The sequence below is a fragment of the Balearica regulorum genome, chromosome 5, assembly GCF_011004875.1.
Source record: "Balearica regulorum gibbericeps isolate bBalReg1 chromosome 5, bBalReg1.pri, whole genome shotgun sequence".
In the NCBI taxonomy this organism is placed as follows: Eukaryota; Metazoa; Chordata; class Aves; order Gruiformes; family Gruidae; genus Balearica; species Balearica regulorum.
In genome coordinates, this window is record NC_046188.1 from 70742794 (window position 1) to 70760384 (window position 17591).

General features: G+C 47.4%; 2 protein-coding genes across 2 annotated transcripts; one reads left to right on the forward strand and one right to left on the reverse strand.

Annotated features, from left to right (window-relative positions):
- Positions 1–195: 195 nt before the first annotated feature.
- On the reverse strand, positions 196–16983 carry DNAJC17 (DnaJ heat shock protein family (Hsp40) member C17). Its single transcript, XM_075755661.1, has 11 exons — positions 16796–16983; positions 14587–14656; positions 13349–13407; positions 11711–11798; positions 11242–11324; positions 10683–10779; positions 8988–9037; positions 8384–8461; positions 7601–7681; positions 6719–6847; positions 196–402 (listed from the first exon to the last, which is right to left on the reverse strand). The coding sequence occupies exons 1-11, from the start codon at positions 16871–16873 to the stop codon at positions 280–282; spliced, it is 936 nt and encodes a 311-aa protein (XP_075611776.1). The 5' UTR covers positions 16874–16983; the 3' UTR covers positions 196–279.
- C5H15orf62 (chromosome 5 C15orf62 homolog) lies at positions 1596–4074 on the forward strand. Its single transcript, XM_075755667.1, has 2 exons — positions 1596–2198; positions 2633–4074. Exon 2 carries the CDS (start codon positions 2757–2759, stop codon positions 3285–3287), a length of 531 nt encoding a protein of 176 aa, XP_075611782.1. The 5' UTR covers positions 1596–2198; positions 2633–2756; the 3' UTR covers positions 3288–4074.
- Positions 16984–17591: the final 608 nt, after the last annotated feature.

A 17591-nucleotide genomic window follows, 5' to 3' on the forward strand; every position in this document is an offset into this window, starting at 1 on the left:
TCCAAGAACTAAAAGCAGCACCAGGGTTTGGTGTTCCGATGACACCTCTCACACCCTACCCTCTGTGCTCGGGCAGCTGCTCCGAGTACACACCGACACGTTAATACACCCACTCTGACACTTACGCAGCCGTTTTTTCCCCTGCTCTGGAAAGCGATAAGGGCTACAGTCACTGAGAGCCTGTATTCCTACAACGATTTTAGAAAAGGGGGTTTATTGACTTAATTTAAGAAACAGCTTTAGAAAGGAAGAACGGTGGGGAGAATCCATACTCTCATGCTAGGTGTGAGACTCTTCCTCATCTTCTCGCTGGAGCTGTTCAATGAGCTGCTGCCTCTCTGCTGCTTGGCGCATCCGCATCATCACCAGGCTCTCGTAGTCCCGCTCTGACACCACGGATGCCTAGGGGCGGAAAACAAATGCAACCTGTCAAGGACAGTCCCTACCCCAGCCCCGCTCTCCATAAACGATGCTCACAGCGTGCAGGAAGGTGGTTCGTGGCAGCAGGACCCCAGGTGTGCAAGCTGCCTGGCCTGCAGGAACCGGCTGGCTTCCTAACGGTGTTACCGAGACCGAGCGGGACAGGCAGGGAGCCCGAATCACCCTCTTGCTGCTGGAGCTATTCCCTGCTCACAACGAGGGTGGACGGGGACGCACGGCTTGCCTCGCTGTGGCTACTTATTTTGGGTGACAAGCTTGCTCTGCAAGCACAACACCACTGCACAAAGTCTCACATACACTTCAACTGTTATAAAGGCTAATGCCATTAAAAAAAAAATAAATCAAACCTTCCTGCGGTTTAGTCACAGAAGTGGCTGCAGAAATAAAACCATCAGGTATGTTCCCAAACCTGGCACAAGAGCGTTTCAGTTCTCAAAAGCTCTTGGAGCCTTTCTGCTGTGTGTGGCAGCAACTGTCACGTCAACCAAGTGGTGACTGCAGACTCTACCTAATAAATGTAGGCAGCAGATGACAGCTGCTATCGCGGAACAAAGTGGTGGTTTTGGCACTCTGCTTTCAAAAGCCACTTAACATTAGTAGGTGGCCGTACTATTTCAGACGTATTCAGAGCTCTGCAATGCTTGGAAACATCCATCTCAGTTGCTTGACAGTTCAGGTAGAACTAAAAGCATCTTGACAGAAGGTGAATGAGAAAATAAAAATCTCACATTCACTTTTCTAGGAACTAGATTTAGTGGTGAGTTAAGGACATCTTAAATAGAAAATAAAGGGATGATCAGGCAATAGAATAGCTAAATAAGATTCTCCATGAAAATGGAGCAAGTGCAAATTTGTTATCACGTGCCAGTGAAGTGGTTCCACCCGCTGCAGTGTCTACCTGCAAGGACAAAATAGAAGCCCACAACAGATGAAAAACTTGGACGGGGAAATTAAGAGACTAATGCAGCATAATTGGTATTTTAGGAGCTGCATGAATGAAATAATCTGTCAGTGCTGCACAGCACAGAGATTCAGTGTCTGAGAAAGCACCAGATTGTATCAGCCTTCAGTGGCAGAACTAGGTTCTTCAAAGTTCCTGTCCACTAACCACAGATACTTACTCTCATTTGCTTGGCTGAATGAAATAGCCTACATGAGCCTCATGCAGATGAATCACCCGTACAAACCTGAATGACTACCTCACACTCTGGGTTTAAATTTAAAACAGACGAGATCATTTCCGGCCTCATTTGGGAGCCCTGCCGACACAAGAAGCCATCTGAAGTGGCAGAAGGGAGAGCGCCAAGAGAAGAAACAGTTTGATTCAAGATGGGCTCCAGGTCGACATTCCCATCGCCAGTTCTCAAGCGATCTGGGTGCCTCTGAGGGAGCTTGCTTTCTCCCCAGGCAGCGTGTGGGCCGATGCTTTGCCACTCTACACACCTACTTCCTGCAATCCTGGCAATTACCAATAGTGTAAAACCCAGTTTCTGACGTGGCTGACTCAGCAAGGGCTTGGCTCAAAACAAATACATACGCACAGGGAGCTGCAGCCTGGGAAGCACTGACAGGAGGCACATGAAGAGAAGGAGGCATTGGGGAGTTTTAGCGTTCCGGGTCCAACCTGGCTGAATCGTCCCTGGACTTGCTTCTTCCAACGTCCCAGCGTACCCGTGAACGTGGTGGTCACAGTTCTCCGAGTGCTTCAGCAGTTTCTTCTTGCCGCCCAACAGACTCAGGTGCTGCTCCGACACAGCGTAAGTCTCTTTTGCATTCAATTTTCCTAACGTTTGTCTTTCACATCTGCATTTTGTTGCTTTTTCAATTTCCAAATGACTGTATTTCTTTGGTTTCCTTCAGTGTGACTGAGTCACCGTCTCCCTTCCTACCCACCCACTGAGATTTTTATACTGTGCCCTTCACCACGAAGGTGGCTGGTTACCATGGTACCAGAGTGCCCTTCTGTTCTAGATGCTAGATTAAATCTGTTCTCATGGTGACTGTCTGCCTTTGCTATTCTTCACCAGCTTGTTTCTGCAGCACAGATTTAACAAGCTCAGACATCGCCATTCCTTCTCCACTGAAGAAGGAGACTCCTTTATATCTAAGACAGGCCGATTGCTCCTTAACACAGGGACGTAGCGTGAAGTTTGCATTTCCTGCAATACCAGCCTCTCTGTTTTCCTTCCAGCTACAGGAACGGGGAAGGAAGAGGTTGTTCCTGTTGTGCGGCTTGCTGCTGATCCTGCGACTTAAGTCCAACACCTGACTGCAAAGAGCCAGCAGCTTCCTTCTCCTCGTTGCCTTTCATCGGCATGGATACTTGGCGGAGAGGGTCCATTAAGTCCACAACGTTCTTCAGACGTTTCTCACTCAGGAGGCACAAAAAGCTGGGCAACCAAGTCATCATCTTGAATCAGAACAGCCACACTCTGGACAACGATGGACAGTGCCAGAAGAGGGAATGCTTGAGGGATCTGAAGGACAAGTCTGATTACCTGTCATGTCAGAGTGAGCAGAACCTGGCCAAGGCACAAGCACCTCCCAAGCCTCCCCGGCTGTACCTGGACAGTTCTAGCTGCCCTAACATCATTGATCACACAGATTCTCACTCTGACATCTCCTTTTCTGGTGCTACTCATCAATACCACAAAGCCACTCAAACTCAGTTCCACAAGGACCAGGCTACAGACTGCGGGACCTCAGAGGCAGGCTCCCAGAATGGCACCGCTCTTTCTGACCTGTCCGATCCCTTCCTGTCCTTCAAAGTGGATTTGGGGCTATCGCTTCTTGAGGATGTTCTGCAGACCCTCAGGAAACAGAATCCAAGAGATTACGCCATTTGAAGGTATTTATCATTTAACATATCACATTTACTTACTGCTGCCAGTTTCTCTAGTCCTAGCAGGAGGAAGGATACTGCAGCATTCCTGTTGTGTGTGGCCCGTTTTGTTGTTCTCGCCTTACCCACCACAGACTGTCCTTGTCCTTGCCAAGGAGTCCTTCAGAGCAGAGCTCGCAGGGTCCGTGCTCAGATGACAGCACTGTCTGCTGGAACCTCATGGGCAAGTTTCCACTCTCCACGCTGGGAATTTCCCACTCTTGACTGTGCGTCTCCTCCTCGTGGAAGAATGGCATTGTTTGGCAAAAGACTGGTTATTTTGGGGATATGGCTGCGACACTGCGGCACACGGACAGAAAGGGATGTGGCATACATCGTTGGTGGAAAAGCAGGCAGCTTGCAAGGAGACAATAGCATTGCATCTCAAAGCCATAGCTATGGCAAGGGTCAAGAGAGAGAAAATGGTGTTTCTTCTCCCACCATGTTTGGATGTAAAAAATCAAATACGTTCCTCCTTTTTTTCCTTGTGGGTTTCTTTTCCCCTAACTCAAGTGCAGTTGGCACTCCCAGCCTGGAAACAGGTAAGCATCCACGTAGGCTCGTAATACAGCAACAGCAGTTTGTTTATCTTACTAGCAGAAGAAATTTCTCTAGAAACTGCTGCTTGAAGCATGCACTGATCAGCTGTACAGATCTGGAAGAATAAATGTATCTGTGACTAGAAGCGTCTTGTTGCCTCATTTCATTGGTAGCAAGCCAGAAAAAGCCCAGGCCCCAAGAGCACAGGTCCCTGATCTGTAGTGACCAAGATCTATCCTCTCTGGCCCTACAGGTTTTTAAGAGGGTGGGGAAGCAGGGTGACTCTGCTTTTCTGGGCTGGGAGAAGGCTAGAGCTGCTGGTACTTTATCTTCCCCTGAGGAGGGTGCACAGAGTTCAGGTCAAGCCCCTTGAAGTGAGCAGATCTCTACCCCATGAGCAGGGCAGTGGGAAGGGCTCTCCCAGGCCCAGAACATTTTAGGCAGTATTGGGGCAAACTATTAAAAGGACACTGCAGAAACTACTGGGTCACCAAGTCTTAACTTTTTCATAGCTAGATTAGATACTAAAGCTCTTTTTAAAAAATAAAACCTCCATGCACACAAATAATCCTAAGCTTTGGAAGCCGGCTACAGCAAAGCACAGAGACACTTCAGAGAAGGCACAGACGGCTCTTAACCTGCCAGATTTACGTCAGGCTGTAAAGTCAGACAGTGTAAAACAAACTTTATGGAACCTCAAAAGAAGCTTAGAAAAGATGCAAGAGTGCTAGACAGAAGGCTTTTCTCAGCACTTTAATATGGCTGAGCGCATGGCCCAAAATGAGTGAGGAGCACCGGCAGGGAGATCCCACTACTAAAGGTGCAAGGAAGACCTTCCCAGAACCGAGTGCTTCATGCTGTTGTAGTGGCTCTTCACAGCACTGTACAGCTGGTGTGCGCTTTGAAGCACTTGGAGCTGCAGCAATCAAATAGTTATTGCTCTCAAACAGCCTGGAGTAACACTGGCCCAATCCACAGCTTTTGTAATTCCAGCAAAACTTGCCTGTTTGGCTCCAGCAGCTCTCCAGGAACTGCTGGACAACACGCACCCATTGCTGTAGAAGAAAACAAGCCAACCAAGACTGCGGAGGCACGTATCCTGCAACTCACTGCCTCCTCACAGCACGACTTTTCAACAGTCAGCCTTGCTTTCACCTGGGAGCTGCTTCCAAAGCTCCACTGGTCTAGTTAGTGTGTGGCTGTCCTTTATTTGAAGACTTTGGCGCACGGCTCCTGGCTGGCCACCCCAGGCAGGGTGCAGACACAGCTCTGAAGCGGATGAGTAGCGAGTGCGTTGCCATGAGAACGCTGCAGGGCTTCGGCTGTTCTCCGAAGCAGAGCAGGGAAGGAGCCGCATTTGCGGCGAGTGGGAGCAAACACAGGGGTGGATCTAAACAAAAATAGGAGCAACACAGAGGGAGCAGCAAATGGGAAGTGAGGGCAGCTTAAATCAGAATGAGATGAGAGCAGCTTGAAAGCAAGAACGTGGACCCTGATGGCTGGGAAGCCAGACTGGGTATGAAACAATGAGGCAAGGGAGTAGGCTGAGGCAGTGGCAAAAGATATCTGAAAGGGCTCATTTTGCGTGGTCTAGAGTTGAAGAGCTGAGGACAAAGAATAAGTCAGCTGGAAGCAGTACAGCCAAGGGAAGCTATTAGCACGTTACAGATTTTGGAAGCATCCTAGTGGAAGCAGCAGCAGGATTTGGGGAGGGTATGGAGTAGGAACTAGGAAAAGCAGGAACCAGAGCAGCTTGGAGATATTAGCACGGACAGCAAGCCTGCTATGTAATCAAAGAAATTGCAGCTGCTTCCACATAAAAGCAGTAGAAAGGACAGACAAGCATCAGCAGTGCAATTCTTGGGAAAGGATGCAAGTCACTGGCCATAACTCCTCACCATTTTGAGAGCTAATATGGGATAGACGAGGCTGTGCTGGGCACAAGTGAGTCACCACCTCCACACAGCATGAACACCATTTGCTGCTTCAGCCTGCTCTCCCTTGCTGCTCCACCAAGCTAATCCTTCACAGCAGGCAGACGCTGCAGTTCCACACTAGCAAGCTCTGGCCAGGGAAACAAGCCAAGATAAACTCAGTCAAAAGCCAGGGCTTTTGAACCCACAGTGGCAAGAATCCACCACTGAGCTCCACCTGCACCAGCAACCCCCTTAGGTATGAATGAGCTCTTCAGAGCCAGTTCTCACTCTCTACTAGCAAGAGATACTCGGATAAACTGGATTTGAGTCTGTTTTTCTCCCCAATTTGCCTTCTAACACTCTGGCCACCTCTGTGAATCTGCTGTGTCTGCAGGACTCTCACTGGCATGGAGATCTGCCCGGCTCCTACGATGCTATAACTGCCTTTGTCCGGGAAACTATGCTACCCAGGCCAGGCTGTTCAGACAAAGAACATGCATCCCAACTGAAAACATACCACCCTGAACAAAACTAGGATAATCTAAAAACCTTCTAGGAGACCCATTTCAACCAGTTATCAGCCAGAGGATTCCCAGAGTCAAAGCATATTAGAAAAAAATCCAGAAGAATGGCATGAGAGGCTTTGGGCTGAGTAAGGAACATCCTTGTTTTTCACTTGGAAGAGAGGGAGTGAGACTGTGTGAAGATCCAGTCATGCAAACAGCTTGTGTTCTCTGTGTGCTGCTACTCAAGCAAAATGTCCTTTAAAAAAGCCACTGCTTCAGCACAAAAAGGCTCATCAGAAAGCCAGGTCTTTCATTAAGAGCTTCTTTTTGGCTCTGCTGGGAATCAACACATCTTACCATCAACACAAAACACGCTGTTAAATTGGGCTTGCCTTAGAAACAGATTTATGTAACAGCAGCCTATGTCTCCTTACCTGTGAAGTCCTAGGCTGACTAGTGCTGTCAGAAAGGACACGGCTGGGATTGTGCCGGGGCTGGCCCTCCAGCCAGGAAATCTTTAGAGGATTGTTTAGCAGGCCAACTTCATTCTTCACAGCCATCTCCTAACAACGAAAACATTGTGCCATCACCACCTGCATATCAGACCCCACTCCCTCACAAGAGTTTTTCCATCTCAGCCTGGCATCGAGGCCAAGTAGGGCACAAACAGTGAAGATGTCACAGCTGCCCTACATGACAAGCACCCTTTAAGGTCCACGTCTGCATCGACAGAACGTGCCACCGCCAGTACTTTTGATAAACAGGTCCCAGACAATTCTGGGGGTTTTGATTGTTTGGATATATGAGGGGAAGAACAGGTGACAAGAAACAGACTCCGGTACAGCAGCAGTTTAAGTTGATGGAACTACTAACATTAAGGGTAACTGATGATTTCTGTTTCCACAGTCACATGAATTATTATAACTCATAGTGACTCAAGGCCTTTTGATTTCTTTTAAACTGCAAATGCCTGATATAACCTCTAAAACTCATTAAGCCCATCTCCACAATGGGTAATTCACCTTCAGTGAGAGCTGAGTAAATGGCTCAGAGCCTGCTTTTTAAAGCAGTGTCTCCTTCCTCAGCCTTTTACATGCACAGCCTGTTTGTTGATGTGCATGATCTGCTCTGGGTTTATGCCTCCAGCTTTGCCACTCCCTCTGTGCATCTGTACCTTTAGACTCTCATTACCCTTCTCCACTGCCTTAATGACAGGGCAGTGTCTCTGGGCCATCAGGCTGCTAACCCTCCCCTTCCACAACACTCCTTCTTGCCCACTCTCCACCACACACGTCTGTGGTCTCCACCAGACTTACAGCAGCCTTAACCGTAGCAAATTCCACAACTGCACTCCCAGTCTTCCTGCTTGAGATCAACAAATTGAGCACATCGCCATACTGTTAAGACAAAGAAAGAAAAACTTAATTACAGACCCAGAAGTCAAGTTTATCTATGGAATGAATGCAGAGAAAACATGTGTTTTCACAGACATGAGGCTTAAGCCATCACCCTGTCTTGCACGATGCTTCCACTGAGCCCAACCTGTCATAATTTCTGTCCCTCTGGGAAATAATTCTGGGGAGGCATGGAGCTACACACTTTGCTTCTAGCAAGCCCCAGTGCAAGAGGGCTGCTCAGCTCAGAGCCAGGGCTACGGGAGATACTTGCATGAAGGGAAAATAAAGACCACATGCTGGGATTAATCAGATCAAAGGCTTGTCTATTCCTGTCTCTGAACTTCCCACAGCAGCTAATGAATAGTGCTTTGAGCGAAGGCAAAAGTGCACCACAGCCACACAGCCAATCTAACTTTTATCCAGGGCATGAAGCATTCAGGAGGAAGAGTTTGCAGGTGCTCTGTTTCAGCAGGAGTCCCTGCTACGAACGAGACAGAGGTGCTAGCTGGGGAGCAGCTCACAGCTAATCGATCATGCTGCTGAACTCTGAAAACAGCAAGAGTGAGAAAGGTGAACAGAGAAAAAAAAAAAAAAAAAAAGTGAGCCACTCTGGTTTCTAAGTACCTTCCCAAAATTTACTACCCTTTCTTATACCATTGAGAGCAGGGGAAGATCAAGAAGTAGGAAAGTGTCAGACAGGACCTTTTGTAGGATCCGCAACAGAACGTCTTTTGAGTATCCCCCTCTTGTCTCATCTTCTTTCCTGCATTTCCATTTTAGCTGGGAAATAAACACGACGAGTTAATTTTGTCCATTTGAATACATGTTGCCACATTCAGTGCAGCTCCTGCCACCTGCACAATAATCAAGTCTGCTATTTACAGCTACACTCCCAGAATTGCCAAGACAGTGATTTCAACATCAGAATGCACAAAGGGAACAAATTATTTGGGGAACGGGGAGAAACACTGCTCACTGACATAAAAAATATAATACTTCAAAGCATACTAATGGCTATATCAGGGTAATAAGCAGATGTTTGCCTGTGCTAAAGCAGACACAACTCAATTTCAGGCTCAAAAACCTAGACCAGACAGCAGAGAAAAGTGCGAGAGAGGAAGGGTATCTTAAAGGCAGTGACAGGAGCTGTTCGTATGCGTGACACACATTAGATAGTGCAGTGGAGGTGAAGTTCCTCTAAAGGACATGCCAGTTCAGCAGAGTTGAAGTGTCCCTTCTGTTTTCCAAAGCTACATAATGTTCTATCAGTTTTCCCCCAATGCCTGGCTTTATAATGATGTCTTACCTTGAGTTTGGGAGTTATTTTGCCTTCTGCTCCATTTCTTTCTTGCTGGCCTGAAGAGGGGAAAGGAGAAGAAAAAAAAAAAAAGGACATGGGTGAAAACTCCTTGGCTAAAGAGCATTTAGCACAAAATTTGCCCTGAAAATGTACGTATGGCAATAGCAAACACTTCTGCATTTCCACTAGATCATTTCAGCCCCCAAAGTCTTGTGCAACACTATCAGCAGGAACTGCAGTACAGACTGAATGTTGGATGTCAGCACTCTTCCCTTCTACAATGCCCACACTTGCCATGATCAAGGCTAGAAACAGCTAAGTAAAAATACAAGCAGAAGACCAACAGGAGACAACAGGGGACCAGCAGGAGACACTATTTTTCCCTGCAAGAGGGTCGTACTGGTGGTAACAAGTGTGGAAAAATTAAGGTTAGACAAAAAAAAGATAGCATAGCCTAAGAATTTAATCTGGCCCTGCAACTAAATACTTCATAATGATGTGCTCTCGTTGCAAGGATCTCAAAGTGTTTTACACTAAGCAAGTGCTCAACATCCTCCCCAATTCCTGGCATGTGAAATTAAGAAAGGCTAGGGTGGGCTGAATGATTTATCTACAGTCCTACAGGAAAACCCTGGTGACCCCAAAAAGACTTTCTGCATCTGGACCTCTGGTGGTGGTGGTTTTGGATTATTTTTTTTTTAAAAACTCATTAGATGAATATTATTCCTGTGAGAGAGCAATAGATCTTATCCTATAGCCTCTGCCAGAACAAAAGGAGTAGGAAGCAATAGACAATAAATCCTCCCATTGAAGTGAAAACCTGAACAGCACTCTAATCAGTTTTGAAAAGAACAACAGAACTTTCTGACACTAAATACACATAAAACTGTATTTTAAGCCCACAGAGATACAGAATATTAAAAAGGACAATTCAATATAGAGATGCGTGGATGGGAGTGCGGTTCAGGATGAGGTTTTGGGCTTCTGGAAAAATCTCATCCCCTCCTGTATGAAGGGAACTAACTACAGCTACTGAACAGCCCACGAGAATTAGAGGGAGACAACTTCAAACACGATAACTACCTATTGCTGTAAGACAGCACAGATTGCAGCACGTTGCTCATTTCCTGACAGATTTGTTGCTGGTCTTTGTACCAACCTGGGACAAAGACTGCGTACACCCAAGGAACAGCAGAGAATCAAGTTCCGGAAAGTAAAGTCTCAGCAACCATAAGCTAAACAAAACGTTATTCTCTACACTGAGTCTCTTTGGGTGATAAGTACTGAGAACTTTCCGGGGGATACAGAAGTAGCAAGCCAATGCAGTTTTTGCAAACTTGACCCATTCCCTATTTTGAGTCTGCAACACTGACTGCTTTAATTGTGACAGATGAGCAGGACTTCAGGCTCCCTCCAGCTTAACTGTGGGCTCCACAGACTGTCTAGACTCAGTGCTTTGGAATATTTACTGAAAAGGAGCAGCAACAACGTATTAAAGAGCAGCACGCCACATGTAAGAGAGCAACCCCTCAGAAATACTAGGCTTTTGACTTATCCCTGAAAAGGGTGCTAAATAGGATCCTATATACAGCAATGTGACCAAGTCAGAACGCGGCATCTGCATGTGAGCTCTGCCTACAGAAAAGCTGAGTCCCATGTGCACATAGTTTGGCCAAGGGCTCCAATCTCATCTGTTCTCACCTTGGACGTGCTGCTCTCTTTCAAGCCGGATCTGTTCTTGAATGAGTCTCTGCTGCTCTTCAAGCTGGCGAGAGCCTTCTTCACGCAGGCGTATTATCTACAGCAGAGTTAAGACAGCACGGATACCTAAGGGCACAGTTCCACGGCTGGGTCATGGCAGCTAAAGACTGCCAAGGAGAGCTTTAGTCTTATACCCATCTCCCGGGGCAAGCCCCCTGCTAGCTCTCCTGTGACAGCTCCAGTGCCCATAAAATCAGACCCCTTATGTTCCTAGTGACACAGTTCCTATCAGCCAGCATATACCAATTAGCTGTTGGTATTGTCTGCTAGGCAAAAGGAAAAGGGCAGGCAAAAAATAAACCCAAGACTGACACATTTGCCAGACTGCTACAAGATCCCTTCTACATGTCTCTCTTTCACAGAGCCCATTAATCCAAAAGGCTGAAGGATCACTATACATAGATCTGCTGCTTCTCATCACGTGGTTTTCATGATGATTGTAAAGACTTTCAGCAATTTTTCTCAAAAGAAGCAGAGAGATTTAAGGATTTATCGTTACCTCTTGTTCTAATGATCTTGTTATCCTGATCTCTTCCTCTTCACTCTCACGGGTCTGGGCTTCTCGTTCTCTGGCTTCAAGATCTGCAGAGAAACAAATAAAATTAAAACAATCCAAAGAGAATTATCACTGCTGACCAGAGGTGGGTGGAAAGATCACAAACTTGGCGACACCTACACCAGCTTCAAAGCAGAGTACTGATAGCTCTGCTACCTCTCCCCTGCCCAGGCACATCAATATATCGGCAGTCTCAACGGTCATCCAGCCCCCCAACTCCTTCCCAGAGCAGGACCATCCCCAGCTGTGACAGTGGGAGATTTCAGATGGGTACTGTATCGTACTGGGCATAACGAAACCAGAGCCATGACAAATGCACAGCAGATTAATCAACAGTGAATTCCAGTGAAGTGCAAACACCCAGCTCATGAAGACTTCGAGCCAAGAGAAAATGAAATTTTTGTTTTATTACCAAGCTTTACTTTCTTTCGCTTCTCGTCAAGTTTCTGTGTCCTTTCCGCTGCTTGCTTCTTAGCCTTTCGCACTTTGTCATAAGCCGCCTGTCAAAGAACCAACACAATAATGTGAAACTACATAAAGCAGAAAAAGATAAAATGGAAAGCAGTGAATAAAGGCGAGATCAGATACTGAAACACTGTAAGCAGAGGTGAAGCATTTTCTGCCTCTTGCTAGCATTCCTCCTAAAAGCGTTGGAAGTTAACACAAATATCCTGAAAACATGAGAAGAGGGCCAAAGATCTCCAGATGGAGCCTGAAGGGTAAGAAAGTCCCGGAACAACTGCAAAATGTACTGGAGAGAAAGCCTGACCCATCTTCAGAGGTGGGAAGAATATTTTGGTTCCCTGAACATGCCAGAAGTAGCTTATGGGGCACTGGTACCAGATCAGGGTTGGAGCAAAGTTTTACAATTAAGAAAGTCTATTTTATACAAAAAGATTTATTCACAAGACATGTTTGACTCACATGAACGTATTAGATCAAAGAGCATCAAAATTCTTCAGCAGCAACACATCAGCATCCACTTAGCACTATAGAGACTTAAGAACTGGGGTAAACTGGCCATTTCCCTGGCATCTGTTTAAACTAGTTGCTAACGTGTTCATCAGCCTACACAGAACCTTTCTGTAGTAGGTAAAGCACAGATCAGCACAAATACTTGAATATTACTTGTAAAATTGTTCTACAGGAAGGCACTGCTCTTGTTCTATGAGCTAAAAAAGCTGATATTTTTCCTTCCTATGGAAAGGGTTCGCTATATACTTTTTCCTTTTTAAAATGTAGAAAACAAAAAGTTCTTGGATGCCAAAAGCATAATTGCCCCTTGGAGGGGAGATTATAAGCTTTGCCAGTGTTTGGAAAGAGGAGAATGATTTCATGTTTTAAACCTTATCACTTGAAATTTTAGTATGCCTTCTCTCCTGAGTTTATCCAGATAGAGTTACTTACTCATTTTTATTTCGTTTTCATTCTTTTCCTTCACACGTCCAGATTACTCTCAGGCCTTGAGCAGCAGGCACTCAGCTGCTTCCTCACAGCAAGAACAGAGTCCAAGCTACCTCTGGCAGCCCGCAAAGCTCTTGCGGCGAAAGGACAGAGATCGTGACTATGATTCAGCTTTTTTGTTTCCAAGTCTCTTGTGCCCCATGGTAAAAAAGGCTTTGAGCCTTAGCAATCACATCCAGATATTATTTGTTTGTCAGACCCTGACTTCAAGGGAACTGCAAATGCACCGTTGTCATGGAATTTAATGCGTCCTGAATCAGTGGTGGCTGTCGTTTATTTTTTTAAATCTGATATGTCCCCGTCTAACACATTATTAAAGATGGTATCTCAGCCTTGCAACAAATGAACAGAGCTACTCCCAGCACATCAAATCAGAAAAAGAACATTTGTCCAAGTTCTTATCTGGCACCTACTGTTTGATCTCACGGAGGACTACAGGGAATAACAGATGAGACTCGCATTCACGAAGTCACAATCGGAGAAGAGAGCAGGACAGACAGAAAGGGAGTTTCCAATACTTCTCCAGCATGCTTGCAGAGAGTAACACCACACAATCCCAACATCACCGAGGGATGGGCATCCTTACCCTTGCTGCTGCGTCTGTTAGCACAGCTAAGGCCTGAGACAGTTGGTGGAAGACTTCCGCTGGGAATTAGAAGAAAAAAGGGTAAGATGCAGAAAACCATGCCAGTGGCCTGGAGGCGAACCAGAAAAGACAATCCCTTATGGAAGAGACCTGCAGAACATCAGAAAGAAGAATAATCCTTCCAAAGCCTTCGTAAGCCAGTCTATAGCCAGGATCACCTCAACTCAGAGGACAGCTCTTATTACATAAACTTTAGTGTAAGAAACAAAAAACCAAAAACTGTGACCATTTCATTTTACTGGCAATCCTGCCAACATGAATTCAACAGAACCCATCTACAGAAATGGATTACTCAACTTGCAGTCAGTCTGAAATACACAGTTACAAAAAATTTCTCCCTTTCATACAAATAGTTTTTCAGCTTTGCATTTTACATCAATATTGCTGACCTCCTTCCTGGAAGGTTACACATATAAGCTGGAGGCCCCCTCATACACTTCAAATCACTCCTGCAGACATCAAAGCCCTCAGCTTGCCTCTCATTGCTGCTAAAATATTTTTTTTTGGTGGAAAAATTCTCTCTGTACTACAGTTATAAATTTTCAATGCATAAGGCTGTAGCCTATCTATCAAATTTGAAAATGCAAGATACAGAGCCAAGTTTATTTTGAGGTGTCTCGATGAACAGCATCCTTCTAGTTACCACTGCTGTTCACTGCTACCTGTAGCCACCAAATTTAAAGGGAGTAGCTGCAGAAGCCAGCCCTTGCTAACAGGTTAGGTATACTCAGTTCCAGAGACTCAGGGCCTTGTCTCTAAGACAAAAAATGGAAATTACCCATACATAATATGATTTATAAGCTGGCTATTGATGTTTTGACTGAGAGAGATATGAATTAAAACAGTGACCAGCCAGTAAACACTGGGGACAGCATGGTCAAAGGTCCAGGATTCATGTACTGGGTGGGAAGGTTTTGAGAGGTGCAAATAAAATTTCAGCACTGACATAACATTGATGTAAAACCAACATGTATTCATTCAACCTTAAAAAACAGAGCTCTGATAGTGATGAAAATAACTCTTAGTCCTTCATATGTATACTTCACATGACATATACTCAGGCATTCCCTTAATTACATGCAAAGACAGACCTGAAGTTAAGCAGAGCCACTTCCAGGAGTCTGCGCACATGAGAACAAACGTGAAGAGTTGTTTGTGTCTGCACAGCCCCATCCTACCTGCTCGGGGATTGTCCGGGTTCTTATCTGGGTGACAAGTCAGGGCCTTCTGCCGGTACGCTTTCTTAACCTGCAAGAGTCAGAGTTGAGATTTGCTCAATTCGGTTGATGCTGTTTGGTCTGTGTTGAGAAAAGCAACTTGGGGAAGAAAAAAACCCAAACCAACAAACCCAAAACCAAACCGCTGCAGAAGTGAAAAATTACTGTTCAGAGGGTTTCTTTTGTTGTTTTTGATTAATTTAAGCCACCTCCCTATCATAAGTAGAAGACTGTGGTTGAACCAACATCCATTTGCATGACTAGATGTCCCCCAGGCCCAACAGAAAATGAAGACCATGTCTGGAGTGCCAATAGCCCCATTACTCCTCATACTGAAAGGCAAAGCAGCCTACTCCAACAGCAAGACACCTCTGAAGAGCTCAGTTTTCAAACTCAACGCAGTGACTTGTCCTTTTTAATCACACTGTACTGCAAGGATAAGCATTTCAGCCCTGGACACTTAGCAGGCAGGCAGCCATATTTTGCACGAGTCTAAGCTTTTCAAAGCCCAAAGTTTTACTTCTAGGTGGATTGTATTACAACAGTCAAACCTCACAATCGTCAAAGCCAAGTCTAGTTCACAGAGGCAGTTTTCTAGCCAGAGGGATACCCTGTTCCTTGCAGCTGTAACTTTGCGACAGAGAAAGTACCATGTACTTTGCAACAATTGAGTTTGGCAAGGTGAGGACATTTTGACCAACGCCTGTTTAATCTCTTCTACACTTCAAAGACTGACAACTGTCTGAGCTGAGCCACTTCCAACAATCTGAGCTCCCCTTGTCAGGGAAGCATCTGCGTGCAAGGAAGGAAAGGAGGAAAAGCCGCAGGGTTCTGCTGCCAAGCTGTCCTCTGCTAGAATGAGTGGAACAAGTGGTGGCCCTGCACCACCTGGTGGACAAGGCTCTTGGAAGGGAAACATGCAGCTGAAACCTGACGGCCTAGTGCCATCTCCTGCCTAAGCAGGTCTCCAGCTGAGAGAGAGGTAAGTCTCCTCCCTGTGCATCAGTTACTACAATAAACCACTCTACGTGGCAAGTTCAGGTGAGGCTTCTCTAAACAGTGAGGTTAAATTACTTTAACAGCCTTGCTCCCCTTTGTTCGTGTCTTTTGGCCACGCTGCTCTGCAAAGGGTCTGTGGGTTGCTGCGAGTACTTTACATCAAGGATTAGCACTCCAAATTACACCTGTCAGGTTTTTAAGTTAAACCATAACATTCATTTTCTCATCTTTTTTCCCCAGTGACCAGGTCAGCAGTGAAGCTGAAGTCACCCAAAGTCTTATTTCATTTCATTCCATTCAATCCTGTGCGTTACACTCGGCTCATTCCCCCGTTTCGTGCTTCATGCAGGTGGAACTCCCAGGCAGCCTCAGACACAATTGCTGGTTGAGCCCAGACTGTAGCTTCCAGCTTTTACCCTGTTATACTGCTACTGCTCTTTATTGCCAAATAAAAAAAAAAAAAAACAAAAAAACAAAAAAACAACAAAAACAAGGAGAAAGCCTAAGGAGGAAAAATCAAAGATTTCCTCTCAAGTTTAAGTTCGCTCAGTTATGAGTAGTTTTACTCAGAGCCTTATTTCCCTTGGAAAGGTCACTTGCCCAGCTTCGTTGCTGAAATCTTGTGTTCAGTGTTGACCTTCCAATTAAATTACAGAAAAACATAAACATGTCATTCCAAACCCACAAAATTAACAAAGACGACGTATGGCATTCAGCACCTAAACCAGCCTCCAACACCGGGACTTTGGGTACGCGCAGGAGCAGCTTTCCTTCTGAGGGCACATCGACCAACGAGGCGAGAGAAGGAACACCGGAGTTTCACAGCTCTCTCCGACCGATTTCGCGCTCTTCCAAAGCCAGGCCTCGCCCCACAGGCTTACGAGGGGAGGAGGGAAGGGTCAGTGGAGGGCAGAAAGCCACCGTCGGAACAGACGCACTTTCCCACGTACCAACGGCTCCAGCCGACAGCGATACCACACTAAAACAGCGCGGGGAGCAACCGCTCCGCTAAACACCCGCACAGCGACAAGCGCGGCCGCCCGCAGCCCCCGGTCCTGAGGGAGAGGACGGGGCGGAAGGGCCGGGCCGGAGGCGGCGGGGGAGGGAAGAGAGAGGCCCCGGCCCGAGCCTCCCCGCAGCCCCGTCAGGATTCCCGGCCCGCGGCCCTCACCTCCTTCTCCGACGCCTTCTCGCCGACTCCCAACAGGCCGTAGAGGTCCAGCTGCAGCAGCTCCTTATCGACCGCCATCTCGCCGCTGACCGGCTCCCCCCTCCCTGCCGCCGGGCCCGCGCTGCCCGCCGGGAAACGCAGTCTCCGCTCACCACCCCCCGCACCGGCAGCGGCGGGCAGCCCGACTACATATACCAGGATGCACCGCGATTCCCGCCGCCGCGGCGCTCCCAGCGGGCATGGCGGGGCGCGGTGCTTGCCGGGCGATGTAGTTTTCCGGCGGTTGCTGTAGGCGGGGCGGGGCTGTCGGGGGACTACAACTCCCGTGGGGCCTTGCGCCGCCGCGCTTAGCTGGGGCCGAGGGCTGCGAGGCGTAGCGGCGTGAGGAAGCGGTTCGCCGCTGCCGTTGCGTCGGTGTCGGAGGAAAAGGCTCTAAAGCGGCCCGTCACGATACTGGTCCCGCCGTGTCCGACACAAGCCAGGATGCTGCTGGCCGCCTCGGCCGGGTGCTCCTCCACCGGGGCGTGCAGCCGCTCTGCCCCTGGCTGCAGCGCTGCCCGGGGTCGGTGTGAGCGCAGGGCAGGGCCCGGCCCTGAGCCCTGCTCACCCTCACACAGTCGCCTCGGCCCGCGGCCCTCTGCCTCGGCGGATCAGCGTTCCCGCCCAACGCGGTGGCATCTGCGAACGCGCTGACGGGCACCCCATCCCTTTTTCGTTAATAAAGCTATTAAAGAGAAGTGGCCCCAGCACCGAGCCCTGGGGAACACCACCTGTGACGGCCACCGGCTGGGCTTAC

Coding starts and splice junctions, on each gene's coding strand:
- C5H15orf62 (XM_075755667.1), top strand. CDS start 2,757: ATGGATACTTGGCGGAGAGGGTCCATTAAGTCCACAACGTTCTTCAGA.
- DNAJC17 (XM_075755661.1), bottom strand. CDS start 16,873: ATGGCGGTCGATAAGGAGCTGCTGCAGCTGGACCTCTACGGCCTGTTG. Junction 11,799..13,348: donor TAACAGACGCAGCAGCAAGG/GTAAGGATGCCC, acceptor GTTCTTTGACAG/GCGGCTTATGACAAAGTGCG. Junction 9,038..10,682: donor AAGAGAGCAGCACGTCCAAG/GTGAGAACAGAT, acceptor TCCCCTCTTCAG/GCCAGCAAGAAAGAAATGGA.